The sequence below is a fragment of the Accipiter gentilis genome, chromosome 16 (genome assembly GCF_929443795.1).
Source record: "Accipiter gentilis chromosome 16, bAccGen1.1, whole genome shotgun sequence".
In the NCBI taxonomy this organism is placed as follows: domain Eukaryota; kingdom Metazoa; phylum Chordata; class Aves; order Accipitriformes; family Accipitridae; genus Astur; species Astur gentilis.
The window spans coordinates 9,832,920-9,855,073 of record NC_064895.1 but is presented as its reverse complement, the minus strand read 5'-3'; the positions used below and the strand labels follow the sequence as shown (position 1 = coordinate 9,855,073).

The 22,154-nt window shown below is 36.3% G+C and overlaps 1 protein-coding gene across 1 annotated transcript in view; it reads right to left on the bottom strand.

The window, feature by feature from the left end:
• SNTG2 (syntrophin gamma 2) overlaps positions 1-22,154 on the bottom strand; it is a 304,975-nt gene that overhangs the window by 76,994 nt on the left and 205,827 nt on the right. The window contains exons 8-9 of the mRNA XM_049818624.1: positions 19,519-19,610; positions 4,430-4,557 (exon numbers count right to left, since the gene is read on the bottom strand). Coding sequence (XP_049674581.1) covers positions 4,430-4,557; positions 19,519-19,610 — 220 coding nt within the window. The remainder of the gene's footprint in view (positions 1-4,429; positions 4,558-19,518; positions 19,611-22,154) is intronic.

Here is a 22,154-nt window from a genome sequence, read left to right as displayed (position 1 = left end):
TCAGATAGACTCCAATCATATCAACAATATCAAATACACTAATTAAAGCTGATTTCAGTAGTTAATACAATGATTCTCTTCCCTTGAGAAAAGGAATGACATCTACTACATTTCTTCTGTTTCCTTTAAAATATTTTGGGGAATTTTGCTTTTGTTTTGTGATGGACAAACATACTTCACAGTCCCAGTCTGCAGTATTTACATTCAGTCCTTTTTATGTATAAGGAAGGAAAAAAATTTATCCCATTCTCTCTTGTTTCTGTTAATATGCATGGTGCTGACAGAATCTAAAATCTATGAAATATATACTCTTGTGTCATTAAGTCACCAGTCTTAAGACTTCTTGGGAAAAAGAAAATGAAAAGTCAAGTGAAATGGAAAGTCGAAGGTAACTTCTTTCTCTTATAATGAAAAAAGAATAACAATCAGGTACAGGTGTTCCTGGCCATCTCATCAACAAGAGCTAAAAGTATGTCCTTTTTTTGTACTGGAAAACTCAAACGAAGTACAGAGGAATTTTAACTGCATAGTCTAACCACGAAGGAAATAATACAGCCTAATCTGATTAGATTAGACTAGATTTGATCTAAACGACACTAGAAGTATACTACAGTCTAAGAGACAACTCTAGCTACATAACATGTTTCTAATTGAAAAATGGTCAAAAGTATTGAGCAAGATGCTGACAGGCCATACATTGCCATACACTATATTTTTTTAAAAATAAAGGCAACAAAAAGATGTCCTTCAGTAACATATCAGACTCTGACCTTACGACAATCTTTTTCTTGTTCCTAAGGTTATCTGAAAGTCAGAGCTTATTTACACCACCAGAAAAAGAATGCTGAAAATATGAAACCATCTTGAATGTGATGGAGAAGAAAAATGAATGAGGTCAGAGGGGCCATCCAGACTGGCTGACAGCAGTTCATCACATCAGAACAGCAAGAGCAGTTGGACTTAAAGATACTATACATCGAATATATAATACTATGTATTAAAACAATGAGTCTGTGATTGATTTTAGTAACAAAAGTATGCTAAGTCTGCTGTAGCCAACTGCAAGAATTTCACAGGTGAAAAAGCTGTTTTTCTATCAGGGAAAAGAAGGATTGAAGAAAGCAAAGTGTGCATTATCTGTGAGTGGATAGACAGCAAAATAATCATACAGGCTTCAATATCCTTTCACAAGCCATAACATTTTGCATAGTTACAAGGCAATGTCAAAAGCCAAAGGGGTACAGATAATTTTGATGGAAAGAACGAAACGGACCTCTCTGAATTTAATTCAGGTAGTAAGTAGGGGTAAAGACCTTTCATACAGTCCATCTAGCTGAAGAGAAGGCACACAGCTGTGCATGTGACGTTACAGAAGATAGTTCCAATACTTCAACACCACAGACTTAAAAAGTAATCTGGCTGTTCTGGTGCCAGTGCACCTTCTCAAGACCAACTGAGGTAACTTAGAGGATAAAATGTAATGAAGCATTGCAAGAAAACAAATTTATGAGAAAGAACATGAGGGAGACAAAAAGTTACAGGGATGACATATAGACTCATGGACTCATTTAGCACTGAAAAAGCAGGCATGCTGTCTACCGATGTACGGAAATAGGCTCCAAATAAATATTCAGAGAATGGGAAAATTAGCAAATTGGTTAGAAGGATCCATGACATATTCAGGGGAATTGTCATGGAATCATTCAAATGACTTTAGACTGATGGCTGAAATGTGAAAGGGAGCAGAGATGTGTAGATATGGTTGAAAGGAGGATTGTTATCTAGACTGATGCCACCATTTATACTCGTAATTGCTTGTAGGTTTTATTTCATGCAAAGCAGACGCTTGATTTTAGAGAGCAACTAATGAAGACAAATGTTGGAATTTATGCTTATATGAACATGGGGAAATGTAAAAGAAAGGATACAAGTGGGATAGTATTAAAAATATGTACATGCGTTTTGGAGGAGAAGAGAATAGGATAAGAGCAGTCTGATATCCCTCAGGCAAAAATAAACACCTTTAGTAAGAACACGGGAAACACCTCATCTGCAGTTAATCTCAAGGTGGTATTCCTTTAATGCTCATATAGATGTTCTTGTTGGTTTACCAAAATAAGCAAGGAGCATTTAGTAGAACTAAAGTATCATGGGATAGTGATAGGCTTTATGGAACAATTTCATCTTCCTTTAGAGTGTTTACAACAACAAGGAAAAAAAAACCACCAGTAAAAAAAGGAGTGCTGTGTATACTAAATATATATGGGAGTGAGATGCATCACAAGAGAATGTATCTCTCCAAGACTGAAACTGAAAGCACTAAACTCCTCAATCCTTACAAGAAAAATATATTTGTGATGGGTTGATCCTGGGCCAGCAGCTAAGCATCCACACTGCCACTCACTCCTCCACCCCTCTCCAGCAGGACAGCAGAGAGAATAGGAAGAGCAAGAAAACTCATGGGTTGAAATAATGATAGTTTAATAAGCAAAGGGAAGAGGAAAAAAAGCCAACAAACCAACCCACAACAAAATAAGTGATGCAAAGACAACCACTCACCATCTCTCACAAGCAGAATGATGCCCAGTCAGTCTCCAAGCAATGGCTAGATGCCCCCAAACCCCTTATTCTCAGTTTTTATTGCTGAGCATTATGATCCATGGCATGGAATATCCCTTTGGCCAGTTCAGGTCAGTGGCCCAGGTTGTGCCCCATCCCAGCTTTTTGCCTGCCCCAGCCTACTCAGTTGAGTGGGAGCAGAGCAGGAAAAAGAGAAAGCCTCGATGTTGTGAAAGCACCGCTCAGCAACAGCAACAACCAAACCACTGGTGTGTTTTTAACATTGTTTTAGTCACAAACCAAAACACAGCACCATATGGGCTGCTATGAAGAAAACTAACTCCATCTCAGCCAGACCCAGTACAATATCAGAAGGTGTTTTACTTCAAAGAATTCTCAAGATGCACATGCTATTGTTTTGGGAACTGCAATCCCTTGGGATTGCTCCATCTAATGCATACAGTGCACAGAACAGGAGTGAAACTGCTTCAATCAGGGTGATAATTGAACTCAGGTTTAAATGTTCTGTCTTCTTCCACTTATCCTTTAAATTTAAGAACATTGATGATAATTTGATGATGAGTTGATGTCTAAATGCACACACAGAGATTTGTTCACTTACGTCACAGGAGAGCTTGTAAGACTTGAATGGTTGGAGGCTGTGATAGATTGGGAAGGGTCGGACCACATGAACTGGTCGGGTGAAATAGGAAGGAAGAAAGTGGTGGAGGAAGTGATGAGAGACTAAATAAAATGGAATTAAGAGTTCAGACAAAGACTGTGGAAGAACCTAAAACTTTTCTGGACAATTTATTATTATTCATCTGTGATGCTTTAACACAAAGTCTGGGAGAGGAGTTGCCAACTGATATAGGAGACCAATTGCTCTAAGTTAAAAGCAGCATAACTGTCCTACTAGAAAAATTATGGTTTTCAGGTCATTTTCAGGAAACAGGTAACAAATCTGGCATAGATCAAGAAAGGTATACACATGAATTTCTGGTACCTCCTGATAGCAGGTGACCTGTATATTTGATGCTTCAATAGAGATTCCAATTCTCTCATTAACGAGAATTAGAAGTAAATAAATATAGGGTAACCCATAAAGAAAATGGAAAATAATAATGGTGAATTAACTCCTGTTCTCACACATATGGAGGACTGTGAACTACATGGACCAGAACTGCTGGTAGATTTGAGGCAGTCCTACCACACAAAATGGTTTGCAGAAAAAAGCTGATGCATGCTGCGACGTGTTAAACTTTTCTCAAGCCAATTATTTATTGAAGCTTTACTAAACTACACTTTCTCTTTCATCTTTCCTGAAGTCCAGGAAAATCAGCTCTGACATCCTATCCCACTGCTACTTTATGAACCATTACTTAGGTATTTGAGATGCAAAAAGATTCTACAATCAAAAATACAATATTTTGTACCATGTACTTTGCCAAAATCTCTTGTTAGTGTGAGTTTCTCTATGACAATGATATGCAACATAGTTATGATGATTGTGCACTATGTTATCATTTGTAAAGAAAAAGGAGAGTTAATTGCAAATATTAGAATATGGGAATATAGAAGTATTATTTTAAAAGTTAATTCAAGTAACACTAAGCTTAACCTCTGTACTAGCTGCTGATGCTAACTGAATCCCCAAGACACAACAGATTATGGAAACATATTTGTAAGAGCTATATTTATTTACCTTTGGTAATTGCCATGCATGCCATTAATCTCAAGAGAAGATGGACTACATCATTTTTAATAAGAAGACTTTCATATCTCCACTCAAAGAATTCTTATAGAGCCAACACTCCACAGCAAAATATTAGACTAGCTAACCCAGTGCTTCCCCTTTTAGATTACAAACCTTAATTTATCTGTTCCAGCTTTGTATCTCGAGATTCGAGCCATTGACAGAGGAACTGATAAGGTGTCTAGCCAGCGCTTCTCGTATTTTGGTTCATTAGCTATGGGTGAAGAAGGTGATGATGGAGCCTGTGCAGAATAAATGAGAATCAGTAAGCGCAGTTTATCAGACAATATAGTGAAAACCCCATGAATATGCATCTATGGCTCTCCTTGTCTCAGAAGTGAATAATCATAGCAATAAAACTATTCAAGAAACTCAGGATTTAGTAGAGAAATAAAAAGAAGCATTCATGTAGAAAGGAATGCTACCTATCTTGATATTATGCTTGTGACTTAATTTCAGTATTACCTCAACATTAAAGATATTTACATTATTGTTAATATTTGTAACTGACAATATAAAGGAAAGAGTTTTTAGTCATAAATGTCCTAAATTTTCTCTAAATGCAACATAAAATATATTTTTGGTTTAAATTAATTTGCTCTGTGCAATGTTTCTACATGCCTCAAACAATCATCAGAGGAAAAGACACAAATAATATCCTAATGTAAAGACTACATTAGAGAATACTGGTTTCTTATTTCTGCATTGTGATTTTACCCATAAAGTTATTTAGTAGTAGATTTAAAATTATGATTTCTGTGTTATCACTATCCATATACGGATATTGATTGAAATTTCATCTTTGAAGTTTTCCTTCAAATTCTTCTAATAGAAAGGCAAGATTGCTGATACTATCTAAGCAGTAAAGGATGTCCAGATCCCAGAATAGTAAAAATATAAAATTTTACAATCTACTTATTTCATCTAACTACGGCATACAAAAGAAAATAACCTTAAATCAAACGTGTGCAAATGCAAATTAAGTTAGGGGAATTAGCCTGGATATATAGCTATTGATAAAAGGGTCTATTCAAACCTAACCTAGAGATTATATACAGACTGTTCAGCCTGCTCATACATGTAGCATCTTATGTAATGCCACGAAGTAGTGCCTGTAGGCACCAGGAATGAAACATGATAAAAAGAAAATATTTATGAAATTTAAAAGTTGTCACAGAACCACTAGCACTAAAGCATTCAGGAAACTGCAGAGATAAAGATCTTAGTTGATATACACTTGCAGAATATGTAGTTTGTTCCTTGTGAAATAATAACCAGAAGTTTACATCATTGTATCAATGACTAAAAGTACAGAACTACGCACAAATTGTCAAAAAGATGGTAACTGGTTCTTTTTGCAAATGAGTTCAAAATAGACTTTACTGGCAAAAATCAATTAAATTAGAAACAGATTAGAAAAGGCTGGAAACTGCTGCCCAGTGTACCAAGATTTATGAGCATGATTATGAGCTTCAAAAAATGCTTATTAAACAAACAATAGAACGAACTCGAACTTTCTTATAGAATGCATAAAAATGATAAATTGAAAAGTTTTTATTAGTATTTATATCTCCACACTACCATGACAGCTGAGCATTTCACTCTTTTATAAAGGTAGCAACACTGTTTACAGAGAGGCAGCTCAGAAGGATTCACAGACATATATATTTAGGTCAAAGTTAGGCATTTGTGGTGTCTCTGAACCAAAATTATTTGTCCCACATTCTACAGAGAACTTTCAGGTAGAGAAGGGAGTTGAAAGTTGGTTATTTTTATACAAGCTGTAAATATGCACTGAGTAGTACTTACAAAAGCAAATAAACCATGGAATGGCCCAGCTTTGGCTCTGTTATGCCCAGGTGTTCAAAAGCTGTAAAACTTATTCAAAATAAAGAGCATTCTGGGAATTGTTCTATTTATATTTCTTTTTCTTGCTCATAAGGATTTAGGGTTAATTTTTTTCCCTCCTAAAGCTCACTCTTACAGTCAGCAAGGGCTGATCTTTCTCTTTACTTCTTTAAATAAATCAAAATAGTGAGTTTCACATTCTAACAGGATGACTGAGAGTTAGTGATTGAGGGACACTTTTCTAGTAAATGAAAAATTTGTAATGAAATTGCCAGAGTTGGCAACACTAAAGAATCTTACAGACTGCAATCTCTTTGGGGAAAGGAATTTCATTTAGAGTACTTGCAATCCCTGGAACAATCCAGCTTTCATTTGATTGAGATCTCCTGGTGTTGTTGCAGTATGAATATTTCATAATCAAGTCCATAGACTAATTCTATTTCATAGAATTAGCCACAAAAGGCTAAGGTGTCTCCAAAGCTTAGTATAAATTTAATAATATCATAGTGAAGAATCTGATGCATATTTTAGAATCTGTACAAATGAAAATAATTGACAGAACCACATGCAATCTGAAGTTGAAAATGATCAACATAATCTAACGTGCCTGTCTGGAAACTGAAATGTCTAAGAATAAAGCAGAAGGTAGCTTATTACAGTCAAACATAAATGCTTGAAAATGATCACTGAATTTAAATCCAAGAATCAGAAAATAAAGGAACATAAAAATTCCCACAGCACCTTCACTTATTGTTCTCATCCTCTTAACCCTCAAGATACAGAAAACATCTAGACAATTTAAACATAAAAATCTGCCTTTTTCTTGTGAACTATTAGCTGTACTTCTCTTAGCAGGCTGTTGAACAATATTCCATAATATTCTAGGCAATTTAAGAGCATTTGGCAGCAAAAAAAAATCATGAGTGGGTCACTGTGACAATTTAATGTTTCCATTTGGTCCCTTACAGTTTAATCAAATGCTTTAGCAGGATACCACTGTAAAGAAAAAAATATCTCAATATAAGTAAAGATCAGAATTTTAGGAAATCTACATCACAGCTATTCATTAGATTCATGAATTGAAGGGGAAAAAATGGCCAAAACCACTTGGTCAAAATCTATTAACCCCAAAGTTGCTTTACTACTGTATAGAAATATTCCTGCCAAAATGGTAAAGTGTTACGACTAATGTAAACTGCTAAAGAAAATGTGGCTTCTCCAGACAAATTCAAAGTTTCATATTTGAAAAACCCACTAGAAAGAGTAATTTATGGCTCCCCCACCCCACACAACATTCTGAACCACTTATACCTGCAGAAACCCTACTGCATGACCTGAACGTTAACAAGCAAGGACAGGGAAAGGATACAAAGGGGTCAAATTGGTCCAAGTTTCAAATGTCAGTTTCTTACTAAGCCATACTCTACTAATCAGTTTATGGTAGAGCGTAAAGTTGGACTGACCCCCCTCTATCTTCTTAAGGACAAAAGAAGGGATACATGTGGCCCTAAGACCAGTGCATAGAAATGAAACACTATCATAGGACCAGCAGTTCTTTTTGTTCAGTTTGCCCTATAATCTATTAACATTTCAATCTGAGACAGATTCTTTGATGTATCCCCTTCAAAACACAGATAAAAATAATTATCTGGAGAAGAAAAAAAAAAACTGGAGAAGAAGCAAGTCAATACAACTTTTGGAAACAGATGTCACACCACACAAATCTTTTAGAGTTGTCCAAACTATTAATATGAGAGAAGCAATTACTAAGGCATACTTGGGTTTCTTAACTAATTTTCTTTGAAATAAGGCGAAATCCTCACACAAATTAATAATTAGCTAAAATATAGCAAGCAAAACACAGCAGTTAAGAAACAGTTGTCACTGCAGAGGGGCACTACCAGTGGGCTCCCACAGTTACATATGCTGTTCAGCATATTGATGAATGATCTGGACAAGATGGTGAACACCAGACTGACAAAGTTTACTATGCACAACAAGTAACGAAGAACGATAAAAAGAAAATGAAACTGCAAACAGCTGCAGAAGAAGCTCATGATACTGAATGACTGAAAGATAAAAGGACTGCTAAAAATACAGTAGATAAATGTATAGTAATGCACATGAGGAAAGACAATATTAACGTTCTCCATACTGTAATGGGATATGAACAGGTGATTAATACTCAAAAATAAGATCTTGCTGTTGTGGGAAAAGCAGATGTTGAAAGGAATGGAATCGTTTCCATGCAAATAACAATTAAGTAAACAAAGATTAATTAGTCTGGAAAAAAAGCAGTTGAAGGAATTGTATGACAAAGGTATGTAAAAAAATAATTAAGAGAAAGGGATTAGGAAACAGTGGTTCACTTGCCCTTTTCATATAAGAAGCAGGGGTATCGATTAGAAGTAAAAGACAGTAGGAAAAAAACAAAGAAAGAATGTATTTCTCTATAAAACAAAACCTGGCTCAGGAAGCCCCTATGCTAGAAATCACTGGAGATGCAGGAAATATACCCTATAAATAATTTTACATTTTTCCTCTGTTTTTGTATTCTCTTGAGGGCATCTGCTGGGAACAAGCTATTTGGCTAGATGGTCCTTTGGTCTGACCCAGTGTTCTGAGCTGGCTGACCTTCACGCCTTCTGTCTACTAAACAGCTGCTGCTGCTCATGTTGAAAACTCTCCACACTGTTCCTCCAAAGCACTAAAAAAATTTGGCTGTTTAGAGATCATCTCTGCAATCACAGCTTTTATCCTCTGGTTCATTTCACACCTTTGGCTTTCTGCTGAGACCGCCAACAATGTTGCCAATTAATGCCAATTTGTTTGTAACACCTGTCCATTAAGAAATGGATTGAACACAAAAATCTCATTTTTGACAGAACACTGAACAAGAATCAGGTTGTAATGACACATAATCACTACCCACCTGGGACAGCTGTGTACTGTTGACCTGGAGGAGGGTCTGATTCTGTATCCCATTAGCAATCATTGACCTATGAAGGACAATGTAGGCAAGTGCTTTGTTGTTTTTTTAAACAAGTATATAACAACTCATTATGGGGCAAGGAAGAATTCTTCCCAGAAGTAGAATGAGTCCAGAAAGTCTTCCACTAAGTGGGAGACCTAATCAGACATGTCTCTATAATTAAGTTTCCACTAAGAACATAGGAAGCAAGGCAGAAGATCACAGCTGGCTGGGACTGTCAATTTTTCATCTTTCTGTGACATACGATTTGTGGAGCTTGGGAAACTCAGTTATTTTACCTTGTTTTTTTTTAAACTGTCATTGATTCTAAATCTCTGCAAGAAAAATGTCATGCCCTCAGAAGGAAGTGTTTCTGAATCCTCCCTAGTAATTTAATTTGCAATTTCTGCTAGGGCTGCACCTTGAAAGCAGCCACAGTGATATTTTAGGTTGACATATTGCTCTTCTGTTAAACATAGGCTTCAGGCAGGTTGAAGCTGGGTTAATTTACTTTTGGAGTCAGAAATACTCAGGGTCATATTACTCAGCATGATTAAGCTTGCTTTTAAATACACTTTTCATCTCATATTACAAATACTATCTGGTTTGCAGAAAGGCAAGTCTTGCAAAGTCTTCATAGTGGATGTAGATGAAGGACTATACATGGAGCAGCAATGTATATATTGCAAACATTCTCATACCACAATTAAGCAAAGAGTGGCGGTGAATGGAGTTAAATCCAGTTGGTGGCCGGTCACAAAGTGGTGTTTCCCAGGGCTCAGTACTGGGACCAGTTCTGTTTAATATCTTTATCAATGATCTGGACAAGGGGATCAAGGACACCTCAGTAAGTTTGCAGACAACACCAAGTCGGGAGGGAGGGTTGATCTGCTGGAGGGTAGGAAGGCTTTACAGAGGGATCTGGGCAGGCTGGATTGATGGGCCGAGGACAACTGTATGAGGTTCAACAAGGCCAAGTGCTGGGTCCTGCACTTGGGTCACAACAACCCCATGCAGCACTACAGGCTTGGAGAGGAGTGGCTGGAAAGCTGCCTGGAGGAAAACAACCTGGGTGTATTGGTCAACAACTGGCTGAATACCAGCCAGCAGTGTGCCCAGGTGGCCAAGAAGGCCAACGGCATCCTGGCCTGCATCAGAAATAGTGTGGCCAGCAGGATGAGGGAGGTGATCGTTCCCCTGTACTCGGCACTGGTGAGGCCGCACCTCAAGTCCTGTGTTCAGTTTTGGGCCCCTCACTACAGGAAAGACACTGAGGTGCTGGAGCGTGTCCAGAGAAGGGCAACGAAGCTGGTGAGGGGCCTGGAGCACAAGTCTTATGAGGAGCAGCTGAGGGAACTGGGGTTGTTTAGCCTGGAGAAAAGGAGGTTGAGGGGAGACCTCATCGCTCTCTACAACTGCCTGAAAGGGGGTTGTAGTGAGGTCGGGGTTGGTCTCTTCTCCCGAGTCAAAAGTGATAGGATGAGAGGAAATGGCCTCAAGTTGCACCAGGGGAGGCTTATATTGGATATTAGGAAAAATTTCTTCACTGAAAGGGTTGTCAGTCATTGGAACAGGCTGCCCAGGGGAGAGGTTGAGTCACCATCCCTGGAGGTATTTAAAAGACCTGTAGATGTGGTGCTTAGGGACACGGTTTAGTGATGGACTTGTCAGTGTTAGGTTAACATCGAGTTGGACTCAATGGCCTTAAGGGTATTTTCCAACCTAAATGATTCTGTGATTCTATGATTCTGTGAAATAAGAATCAAGAGTGATACCCATTAGAAAAAAATACAACCTTTTACTGATCATTCAGAATTTATCCATTTTTTGCTTTAGAGAATTTATTATTTCAAAGTGTATCCTTAAGTCTTGAGCCTGTTCCATAAACTGGTATTTCTACCAAGCACATGTATATGTAAGAGGCATGACTAATTCTAGATTACCGTCTTTGTTGATACTGGTTCAAAAAGAGATGATTATGATGATGCTGTTATTTATCTCTCAAGGTATTTTTGCTATTTCTGCTTTAGTAAGCATTGCTGAGAATTTCTGAGAAGAATATAAAATATTTTTCTGTAAAATATGTATATGAAAATGCTAGCAACATTAATACATTTTATATTTATATATTAAAATTTTTCCTAGTAAAAAAACCTCTGAGATTGAAATCATAGAATTGTAGAATCATAGACTATCTTAAGTTGGAAGGGACCTACATGGATCATCAAGTCCAACTCCCTGCTCCTTGCAGGACTACCTAAAACTAAATCATATGACTAAGAGCATTGTCCAGGCAGTCCTTGAACTCTGAAATGCTAAAAAGTGGGTTGGCATAGCTTAATATCCATAACTGAAAACATTGGCCAATACATTTTAATGGATTTTGGTAAAAACTTTTAGATTAGCAAATCCTGACTTTCGGTGCAAACTGGAGTGCATCTTGTCAAAACTCCATTACTAAAAATACTACAGCATACTCAAAGGAAAGCCCTCAATATAATATACTTTTCAAACTAGGCAGAATTGTCTTACACTTATTCTGGAGGAAGAAAATTAGAGTTACATAATTTCTTGCAACAGCAGGAGAAACCATTCAACTCACAGTTGGATGAGCTCTCTATATAGTTTCCAGTCAGGTCTGTGACTGAAATATATATTTTTATATATATATATATATATATATATATATAGGTTGGATTCGTTTTCAGTGGATCAAATAACTGATCTGACCAATGTGTGGCTGAGAATTTGCTAATACTTATTCCAGGGACAGATAGGAAACAGAGGCTGCAGACTGGTTGGAGAAGAAAACAAGACCGCTCCATTTAGCAGTAAAAGATTCTTACATTAGCTTACTTTAATCATTGAACAACAAAATTAACAAGTGTTCAGCCGGGAGTAGAGACATGAGTGAAACTCTTGTGATGCCCAGCTAAAGCAGCACATTATTGAGATATCTACTGTAAATAGGAGTCAATTAGAGCATTCGACTTGTCTCAGAATTCTGAGGGATTTAATGATGATATCAAAATACCTGTGCATTCCTTTGATGCAGCATCAATTCAGGAGAAGGTCTGTGTGTATTTATTTTTAATGGAATTCTTACATGCAGGTGCACAATTCTGTGACAGCTTTAAGAAGACAGTAATTATCTGGTAAAGTATGCATCACCAAACCATTTAATAGATAAAGGCTTCCATACAGGAAACAAGCTCTTCCAGACGAAGTAACAATTTGGACAAGTAATTTGATGTCTTTAAAATTCAATGAAAGCAGCAACTTTTAATTATACAGCTCTATTCTACATTATTTTAATTGACAGACTTTGTTTAATTAAATGGGAGGAAGGTGAAACAGCATATGAAACAAGGATACTACCACTCCCTTTCCAGCACAGAAAAGAAACACCATTTTAATTCTAATGCTGCATCACATGCATGCTTTTGAAATTTAATGACTGTTCTTGAAGACATTTAATGCTTTTTAATTAATGGATAGTTTGCAGACACTGAGCACCTATATGTGATGTTTACATGGAAAGTCTGTATGGCAGTACATGTTAGGGACTTACACTGCCCTATTCACTGCAGTAGCTATGCATTTAAATCAATGGGATTACTATTCTACCAGTGAGGAACAAATTAAAAATGTTTCAATTATGTAAGTTTCTCTAGAAGTGATTTACAATGGAAATATTAATGAATATTTCATTATAGCTCTGCTCCTAGGTGCTATTATATTTTTTTTTTTTAATGAACCAATAAGGTACAAGCCTGACTAAGATATTTTTAGAGAATACATATGGACTATTTGACAGAATCTTGCACCTTTTTCTTTAATTTGTTTCCCTCAGGCTAGTATGTAATTGGTTCCTGAGTAACCTCAACAACCTTGCCTGGAACATCTTTCCAGATATATTCTTCCTTTGGGGGTAGAGGACAGGGGCCAGAGTAGTTTATATTAAGTCTCAGCACAAAAAGCAGGAAGTAATTATGACTCTTCTCAAACTGTAACAGCAGTCAGAAATCAAAACTCAACATTAAGGGTATGTAAGGAAAAGAATAGAACAAAATATAATGTTGAGATTACTATGGTGTTACAGTATAAATGCAAGTGTACCCAAACTTCAGCTGTTACAGACAGCTTTTGGTAGCCTTTTATATCCCCAAATGGGGTGTGCTGTCCTTGCTTAGAAAAATTACCTCAAGGTTAGGGAAATTCTTTGAACTCCACACAGTCTGCACACCCCTCAGGACAAATCTGAGGCTTGCCTCTTCCTTGTATCACTAACTAGGAGCTCAGTAAGTGTCAATTTGTTGCAGGAACTAGTGGAATGACACTGGATGCAACTTTGTGGGAAAACTCGTTGCCTCAGTTTTACTACCATTTTTCACTATATGCCATTTACAGCATGTACCTGAACTGCTGGAGTTCATCTATGCTAACATCAAATCTGGAAACAGGTCATCACTGTATGCCCCTCTGGTTCCACGCTGATCATTACCAGGGCACAGTATTTGGAACAGTAATTGAACACTAACTTGGGGCAACAGTAGATGGAACTTTCCAGTTAAAAAAAAAAAAAAAAAAAAAAGAAAAGAAAAGAAAAGAAAAGAAAAGAAAAGAAAAGAAAAAGAAAAGGCTTGCTTTCATTTCTTCTAACACTTCAGCTTCCTCATTTAGTCTTCAATCTCATAATGTTACCACATTTCCCTCTAACCAAGGACTTTTGATACTGCCTGCTAAAACACATGAAAGATGGCTGCTCTTTCTGTTCACCATGTTGGCAACAGGTGAGAAATGGTCATAATTTCATCTACTCATACAACAGAATTTCAAATTTCTAACCTCTCTTTATAATCTAGCTCTGACCTGAAGTGGTCCATTTTGCAGCTTTGTAGTCATAGGCAGGAGAACAGATAGTAAGAGAAAAAAGAGAGGTGATTTTGTCCAAGAATCAAATGTAAATTTAATTTCTCCACAGCTCTCATTCTGCGCTTGTGAATATCACAGGCCAAACAGAAGAGCATCATTCATTAATAACACCACTTCCCAAAACTCCTTTGTCCATCTGTGCTGATGAGAGGTACTCGATACGCTCAGCACAACCTACAGAGCAATACAACTCTCCCTAAAGCAGATTCCTGGTGATTAGTTTGATGAATTGCTCCCTCCAATCCTTCAAGTAAGTAAAGGGACTCAAAGTATTTTAATTGCAAGTGTAATTAAAAAAAAATAAAAATAAAAGGAAATGCATAAAGAAAATGACCCAATATCTATCAGAAATTATTAAAAAAAGTAATAAACTGGGCTTTATCTCCTAAGCCATTTTCTTTTTGCTGCTGCTGCAAACTAAAATGAACAAATTCATAAGAACTATAAGAGACAAAGCATTCACATGAAAGGGCTGTGTATGGGAAGAATAAGTATAATTAAAAAATGAAACTAGATACCTAACAAATGCAAGTTACTGTTTTCTACTTGGCATATTAGTTCCATTGTGATCCTGCATTGTGATCCTATCTTTTTTCTGAAAGATAAATAACGAAGTCATAATCTTTTATCTGACCTTTCTTGGTCTTTGACTTCTTTTCCAGTGGAAACAGATTTGGATTTAGGCCAGTCCCACTTAAAAAATTGAAGCCACCTTCTTTGAAGGTGTGTGAATATCAGGTTAATTTTCAGTGTTTTAAGTGAATACTGTTTAAACTAGTATTAGATACCATAATGCAGCAAATGTTGTTCAGTGTTCATTTATTTAGCAGCTAGTAAGTCTTTCTTTCTATTTCCAATGCTGTATTTCCTTTCAGCAACTTTTGTTAAGGCTCTAAGTTAAAAAAAAAAAAAAAAAAAACATCCTAAAACTGTATTTGACTTAAACTTTAGTGGGAAATTAAGAAATTAAACAAGGTTTTAATTTCTGTGCAGAAGAAATGACCAACCTGATCAGATGTTAAATACTAAAAGAAATGTCTACTGAAAGGATTAGCAGTGACAGTGGGGATCAATACAACTAAAAGATAAGACTTTTAAAGATACCTTTTATTCAGTTCATTAATGTCATAGTGAAAGTCCCAATCAACTCTAATCAGAATTAGAAAAACACAGCACTTTTGAACAGCTAAATCTAAATCAAACAATTTCAATACTCAATATCAGAAGCATTTCCTTAACAATTCTATAGTAGTGGAGTAGGAAGGTGTTATTTAGTAGGCTTTTTCCAGCTTCTACTGCTATGATTTCTGAGAGGTGTAATCAGAAACAGAAAACTTGGATTATTTTTCCCTGTAGGTGGAAAGGTGACAGATACTTCATATTTTATTAACTGCAAAAAAGAAGCACACTTATTTGCAGTGTGTTTATCTTATTTCATAAAGGTCCTCAGCACAGCAGCAGACCAAAATATTTAAGTGTAGCTAGCTGTGTTCATCTATTTTAAGTTTCTCTTCAGCAAATAAATGCAAGACATGGTGATGATTACTTTCCTGAGAGTAACCAGTGCTGTATCTCTAAGAGAGCTATTTTTTGTATTTATTACATTAATTACATTTTAAGCATATACATTACCAAAGGATACACTGTGAATTGGAAGTCAGTTTAAAGTTACATTGCTTTCATATTCAGTGAGAAAATCATGGATTTTCAGATCAAGAGTTGGCAGAGTCTATTGATATCACATGCTAAACCATTCTAATAGAAAAGGTATTGATCTGAAATCCTGAAACTTTTATTCTTTAAAGTGAGCTACAGGATGATAAAAATGAAGAATAAAATAAAACTTAAGAATGATCAATAGTGTGTTTATACTGAATTGAGAGACACTACAGGAACATTCAAAATAAAAAAAAATACTGAAGCTTTCAGATGTAGGGCAGCAATTCAATCTCAACTCAATGGTCTGGTCACACACTCCATTGAAGTATCCATCAGAATAGCTTTTAATCTCAGTAAGAAGGATGTCCACCCACTTTTCTTGGATCCTTTTCCCTTTTTGCCTTTTTTTGGGATTGAGTCACCATTCTCTCACTCTGGAACCAGGACTACCATAGACAATAAAGATTTAGCATCCTACCGGTCCCACCAAGAGTTAAGCATCTGTATTTTTCCTTTTTTAAAAAATGTACTTGGTGATGAAGTAGGCAATGTCTTTTTAAAAGCAAAACTTTCTAATTTAACAGATGAAATAAAGCCACCAAGGAAAAAATATTTTAATGCAATTTAGAAAATTTTAAGTGCCTGTTTAGTTTCATGTAACCAACTCAACTAAACACACAGTATCAAAATTAGAGTTCTTAAATTACTTGAACACACAGAAAATCATCATTTACTCTGGTCTCACTTCACTTATTAGAACATCACTTTTGGACAATTCAGAAAAGCTGGATTTCCAAACAGATGAAAAGCTACTACATTTTCCCTTTGCATTGTAACTATCATATTATTCAATGGTGTCTTAAACAGGAATTTGTTTTATTTCTGGTCTCTCTCTTTTTCTTTCTTTCTTTTTTTTTTTTTTTTTTACCCCCAGTTTCTCCAGAGAGCTGGCCTGGACATCTAGGATATTTGGACATCTATAAGAGTATCTCTACAGTATTGTCTTCATTGTTTTGTAGTTAGAAACCTTCAGGTAAACAACCTGTAATCACTAGCCTAGAGACCACCTCCTCTGAATGTTTTATGTTCCCCTCAGAAACTTCACATGGTGTTTAATAAACCACCTATAAGATACATATGAATGTATCTGCCACTACCAATCTCTATAGCATTTGTCACTGTACCCAAGCACAAAATAATTAGGCGTGAAGAGAACACTTCAGCTCATTGCTCTGTGTTCCAGAGAACCCTGTTAAAGTGCCATAATGCAAACTGCTCTGATATTATAGGGAGGATGTATATAGATCCTGAAGATGATATCACATCACATATAACAGATGCTTCACAGCAGAGGCGATAAAGATATGTCTAACAGAGGCAAGCTAGAACCAGAACTGAAAATGGTATAATCACATTAGGCAAAAATGGTATAATCGTATTAGGCAGAAGCAGCTTGTTATTAACATGGCTAAACTACTGTCTATGTGATCCAAGCTAGCTTAAGTGTCTCTATACCATTGTTTTTCAGAACAGACATACTGGATGACAGCTTGGTAAAACTGGCATAATAGTAATTCCTTACCTTTCATTCCTGTCCTTTCCTTTACACTGTGCGCTTTTTGGAGCACATTCCACTTATAAATATATGTGCATTGTCTAATATGGCACGGATCTGACTGTGGTTAGGAAGGTACATACAACTGCAACACAAACTTACAAGATGCAATATTCAAAGTGAGTCAGATCTCCCCTACCAAGGTGACATTAAAAAGGGATTTAAATATCTTTAGCCTTACTGGGCAATACCATTTTAGGAAATGTCCGTTCTGCTCTTCCTTTACCGTAAAAACGAAAATAACCAATTAAAAAAAGTAGAAGCACTCAGTAGCTGCTAATGGAAAAACATTTATAACTACTTTTGAAGATCTGATCACAGTTCAGTTACACTCACAGCTTAGTTTGATAAAAGTTAGACCACACACCTCCAGCAGAACCTCTCAAAAGCCAGTCACTCCTGCCCAGAATACTTAGAACCTTGCTTTTGCATTTCACAATAAGAATCTGCCCGTCTTTCCTTTTCTTTCCTATGAAAGGAGATCATGGCTTTTTTACTAGGCTAGATATAAGGTAGATGGTTTTGCTTTATTTCTCTTCTAGGTCATACTGTCTTGCGTGTACATAGCTCCTCATGTGACTTTATGTCAAGCTTCAGAAAAATTGAGTGCTATATAAAAGCAAGCCAGTACCTTAGTATTTCCCTTTTTTTTACTTTCTGTTTTGCCACTTACATTACAAGCTTATGCACAGCCTTTTGTGTGCTACCTTGGCAACTAACTCTGAATTTCTCTGTTACAAGTCTACAAAACTCCAGCCATTTATTTATGTTTTTATAATGCGTAGAATTCAAAGTGTGCAATTCCCACAGTACAGTCATAACGGTTATTGAAAGTTATTATGGCACACTCAGTCTAGCACTTAATAGGCATTAATTTACTAAAACATGCTAATGCAATCACAGACAATCATCTGACCATAGCCCTCTTACAATGTAAGCTCTTTGCAGAAAGGACTTTGTCTGCAGAGTACCTGGTAGACAGGCATTGCAGAATGCTGGACCCTAAGGACAGACTGGGGTTTTTTAATAAGATGACAATACAAGGTAATAAAAGGTTATAATTATCTGGATAATTAAAAACAAATAAACATGAAACCATATGTATTTATGCTCAGTTTGGATCCCAAGCACTAAGGAACAGGTATCAGCACAGAAAAGCATATTTCTATTTATTTATTTAACATATGTATATAATATATTTATATTATCATATATAAGTATTTATCAGATGAAAATGAGCCTTAAGGATTAGTTTAGAGAGACAGTGTTCAAAAAAGTCCAAAGCTTGGGAGAAGTACAGTGAGCAGCAGACACTGACTTCTCTGGCTGAGTAGGAAAGAAAAAGGAAAAACAGAGGAGAGGAGAAGCCTTCACTTCATACACTGGGCAGTCCGTCTGTAAAATTTAATAACCAACTGAAAGACTACAGCTGCACTTTGTTAGGAGCTAAATAAGTTTTGAACATGAAGGTCCATGTCCTTGTACAGCTAGTATTTATGCCTTCAGTCTTCAATTTTAAAAGAGCAACACTGTTGCCTACTAAGACATCCTATCCTCTTTGGCTTTGGTGACTAGTATTTTTTCCTGGAGAAAGGAATTATTATTTTTTTTCCCCACAATGCTGCAATTAATTCAATCATAGCTGTTCATGACAGAAAAAAGAACCGAATATCCTCTAGATTAAAGAAACAGTCCTTTTTTTTTCTCTAAGTCTGCTTTCCCATTTTACTTCTTTCTCTTTTTCTCCCTTTCTTTCCTATCATGAAAGTTTGCTTAAATAATTTAACATTACATTATTTTCTGATTTTCTTGTGCATTTCACCATCTCTGGCTGGACTAAATTCAATAGTACAATACTAAAATTCAACAAAGTATGACAAAAGTTCACATGAATTCATGCCTAAACAATGGTTAAATCTTACTGTGCTCACTCCTACAAGCTTCTCAGTTGCCTCAGAGTAAGAACCTAGCAGCCCAGGGCCCCATGTTGATTACTTTGTAAGTACAGAATTTTACAGTATATGCACTTAAAAATCAGCCAAACAAACAAACAAACAAGCAAACAACAACAACAAAATTAGGGTAGTCTTACAGTCCTACACTAGCATTTTGAAGCTTGTAATGGAAAGAGAATTTACATCGCTTACACCATGTTTTTATTATTCATTTGCTTACAGTGTTAGTTGAGTTTCCATTTAAGTGTAAGCCACTGTCAAAGAGAGGTGATGAAGCTCCACTGCTGTGATCACTGGATGGTCCAGGGGAACCTGGAAATCAGACCATGAAATATAATAGCTTATGTTAAAAAAAAAAAAAAAAAAATATATATATATCAGGAAATATCTATTCCAGCTGTAAATCACAGGAAGCATTTTTAACATAAATCACCAAACCAAGCCAGAAGTACTACTTGCATTTTAGGATGACAGCCAATAAAATGTCCATATGCTTTACTTTATGTCTAGAAAGAAACAAGGTAGCTAGATGTCATTTTGTAGAGGCTGTGCTCATGGGAACTACTTGTATGCTTCACTGTTTGCAGGATTAAGCCTTTTTTCACTGAGAAGAAGATATTCAAAACCAAGTAAGAAATTTAGTTACACAAGTCCCATTAATTTAATAAATAACTTTCCTAATAAGTCTTGAAAGTCTCACTTTAGTATAACCGTGGACGGCATTTATAAACAAAGCTAATAAGAAACTCTCAGGCAAGTACTAACTGTACAGATACATACACTTTATTAATGGATATATCTTTTTCTTAAAATGTCAATTACTTTCAAAAATTATATCCTTTCTCAAACTGAGAAATTAAAAGCAGTCATCTTGAAATGTTGATACTATGTTAATATGTTAAGATTACACAGTTACATACTTCAAGATGTAGTGTGGTCTCTTCCTTCAGCAGTTATGCATCATGATTCTGCTTTAGTAGTTAAAGTGACTCCATGAAAGCTTATTACTTTTGTAACATACAATAATGGAAACAGCACAAAGTCACATCATAGTGTAACTTCTGCTTAAATGTAAAATGTTAATAGATAGTACCAATAATATACAATTACTGTCAGGCAGCACTTGGTCTTATCAATAAAGCATATAAAATCAACTTCACAGCATTATGTTCATCACCACTGAAAACTCATTTTTTCCATCTGAAGAAGTCACCTGAAATTGCCTGTAAATACTTTCACATTAATAGTTCTGTCAAGTTTAATATCACAAAAGTAAAAAAGTCATTCTTAGTTACATATTTTTATATGTATCCCACATATCTTGAAGATTTAGCAAAACAGAACTTAATTCAACAAAAGCTCATTTTGTCCATAACAAATCTCTGCCAGTTCAGTGCTGAGGTCTCAGAATTTTACCCTGAATTCTGAAGTTTCAGCATGTTTTCATTTGGAGTCCTTTCTGAACAGCATTAGATGATGTCAGCACAAGGAACGATTACGCTTTGCTTGTATGGGTCTAACCCAAGTGCCGACTGTAGTAGCTCGCTACAATATTTTGTAGCTACTATAAACATACAGTAGACCACAAAAATCTATGTTCATACTCACAGATGACCACAGTGACTTGCTGGAACAGAAGATAATTTCTAATTTTTTAAAATAAAAATACTGGAATAAAAAACTTGGCATTAAATTCTCCACTGAAGAGTCTGCCTGTTGGTGAATCCCACTGTCTCTGGGAGTGGACAACTATGCCAGGTCCATGAGTCAATCAGACTCCTAAAGTGGAATTATGCTACCTCTTCAGCAGTTTGAACATATCAAAAGACATGAATTTAGGTATTTTCAAATCTCTAAATCCAGATTTTACCATAATACAAAATACTACATTAGAATGTTTTTTTAATTTTTTTAAGTAGAGAAAACTGACATCCATTGCATGGGAAAGCCAAGAATAAAAGTTTCAGGAACAAATTTCCCTCCTCGCACAGTGTTCCTGCAGATTTGCTTTTCAGTGTAGCAGCTTGCTTTGGTTTTTTGAGTCACAACAAACTACACAGCCTCTCTCAGACTACGCTACTTCCACCACTTGACTGCAAGCAAGTTCACAAGCCTCTTAGTCTGCTCCCTGCCTATTCTGCCTCACTCACTCACGGACTACTCCGTCATGGCCTTGTTCATCATTTTAGAAGCTCCCACTGTATATGCTCAACTGCTTTCATGGAAGGTGTAGTGCTCTCATTACACACACACACACACACACACACACGATATACATGATACAAAATATACTAACACACAGTAAGTCTTGTACTATCTGCTACTGTGGCTCTTGCCCAGGTAGATGAGACTCCAAGTGTTTATGTAAAATAAAACATCTGCTACAGGTCACGGCCCGCTCCATGACCACAATACAGTATCCTGATGGGTACTGATGCCAGAAAAAAAGGTATTTGGTATGTTGTGAGATTTCCAGAAATCATAATTGCCTAGCTGTCCTCTTATCCCACCCAAATTATAGTTAGACAGCCAGCCTATGAGAGATGCAAACCTACACTATGACAGGCTTCACCTGTTTCATTTGCTTATTCTCAGCTGTGGCATTTTTTTCTTTGGAGAAGTCTGGGTCAGGAAGGATCCTGTGGGAGAGAAGATCTTTGCCTTATCTTTACCTGAGCAATAGCTGAGTATGCTCAGAGAAAAAAAAAAAACCAAACAACTTATGCTGTAAGGTGAGATGGGGTCAGAGAGAGAGAGAGAGAGCAAGGATATAGGAGTCTGCAGTTCACAAAAGAGACTGAGATGCCCCTGGGGGCAGCAGGAAAAAGACAGGCAGAACTCAGAGGTGAGGGAAAG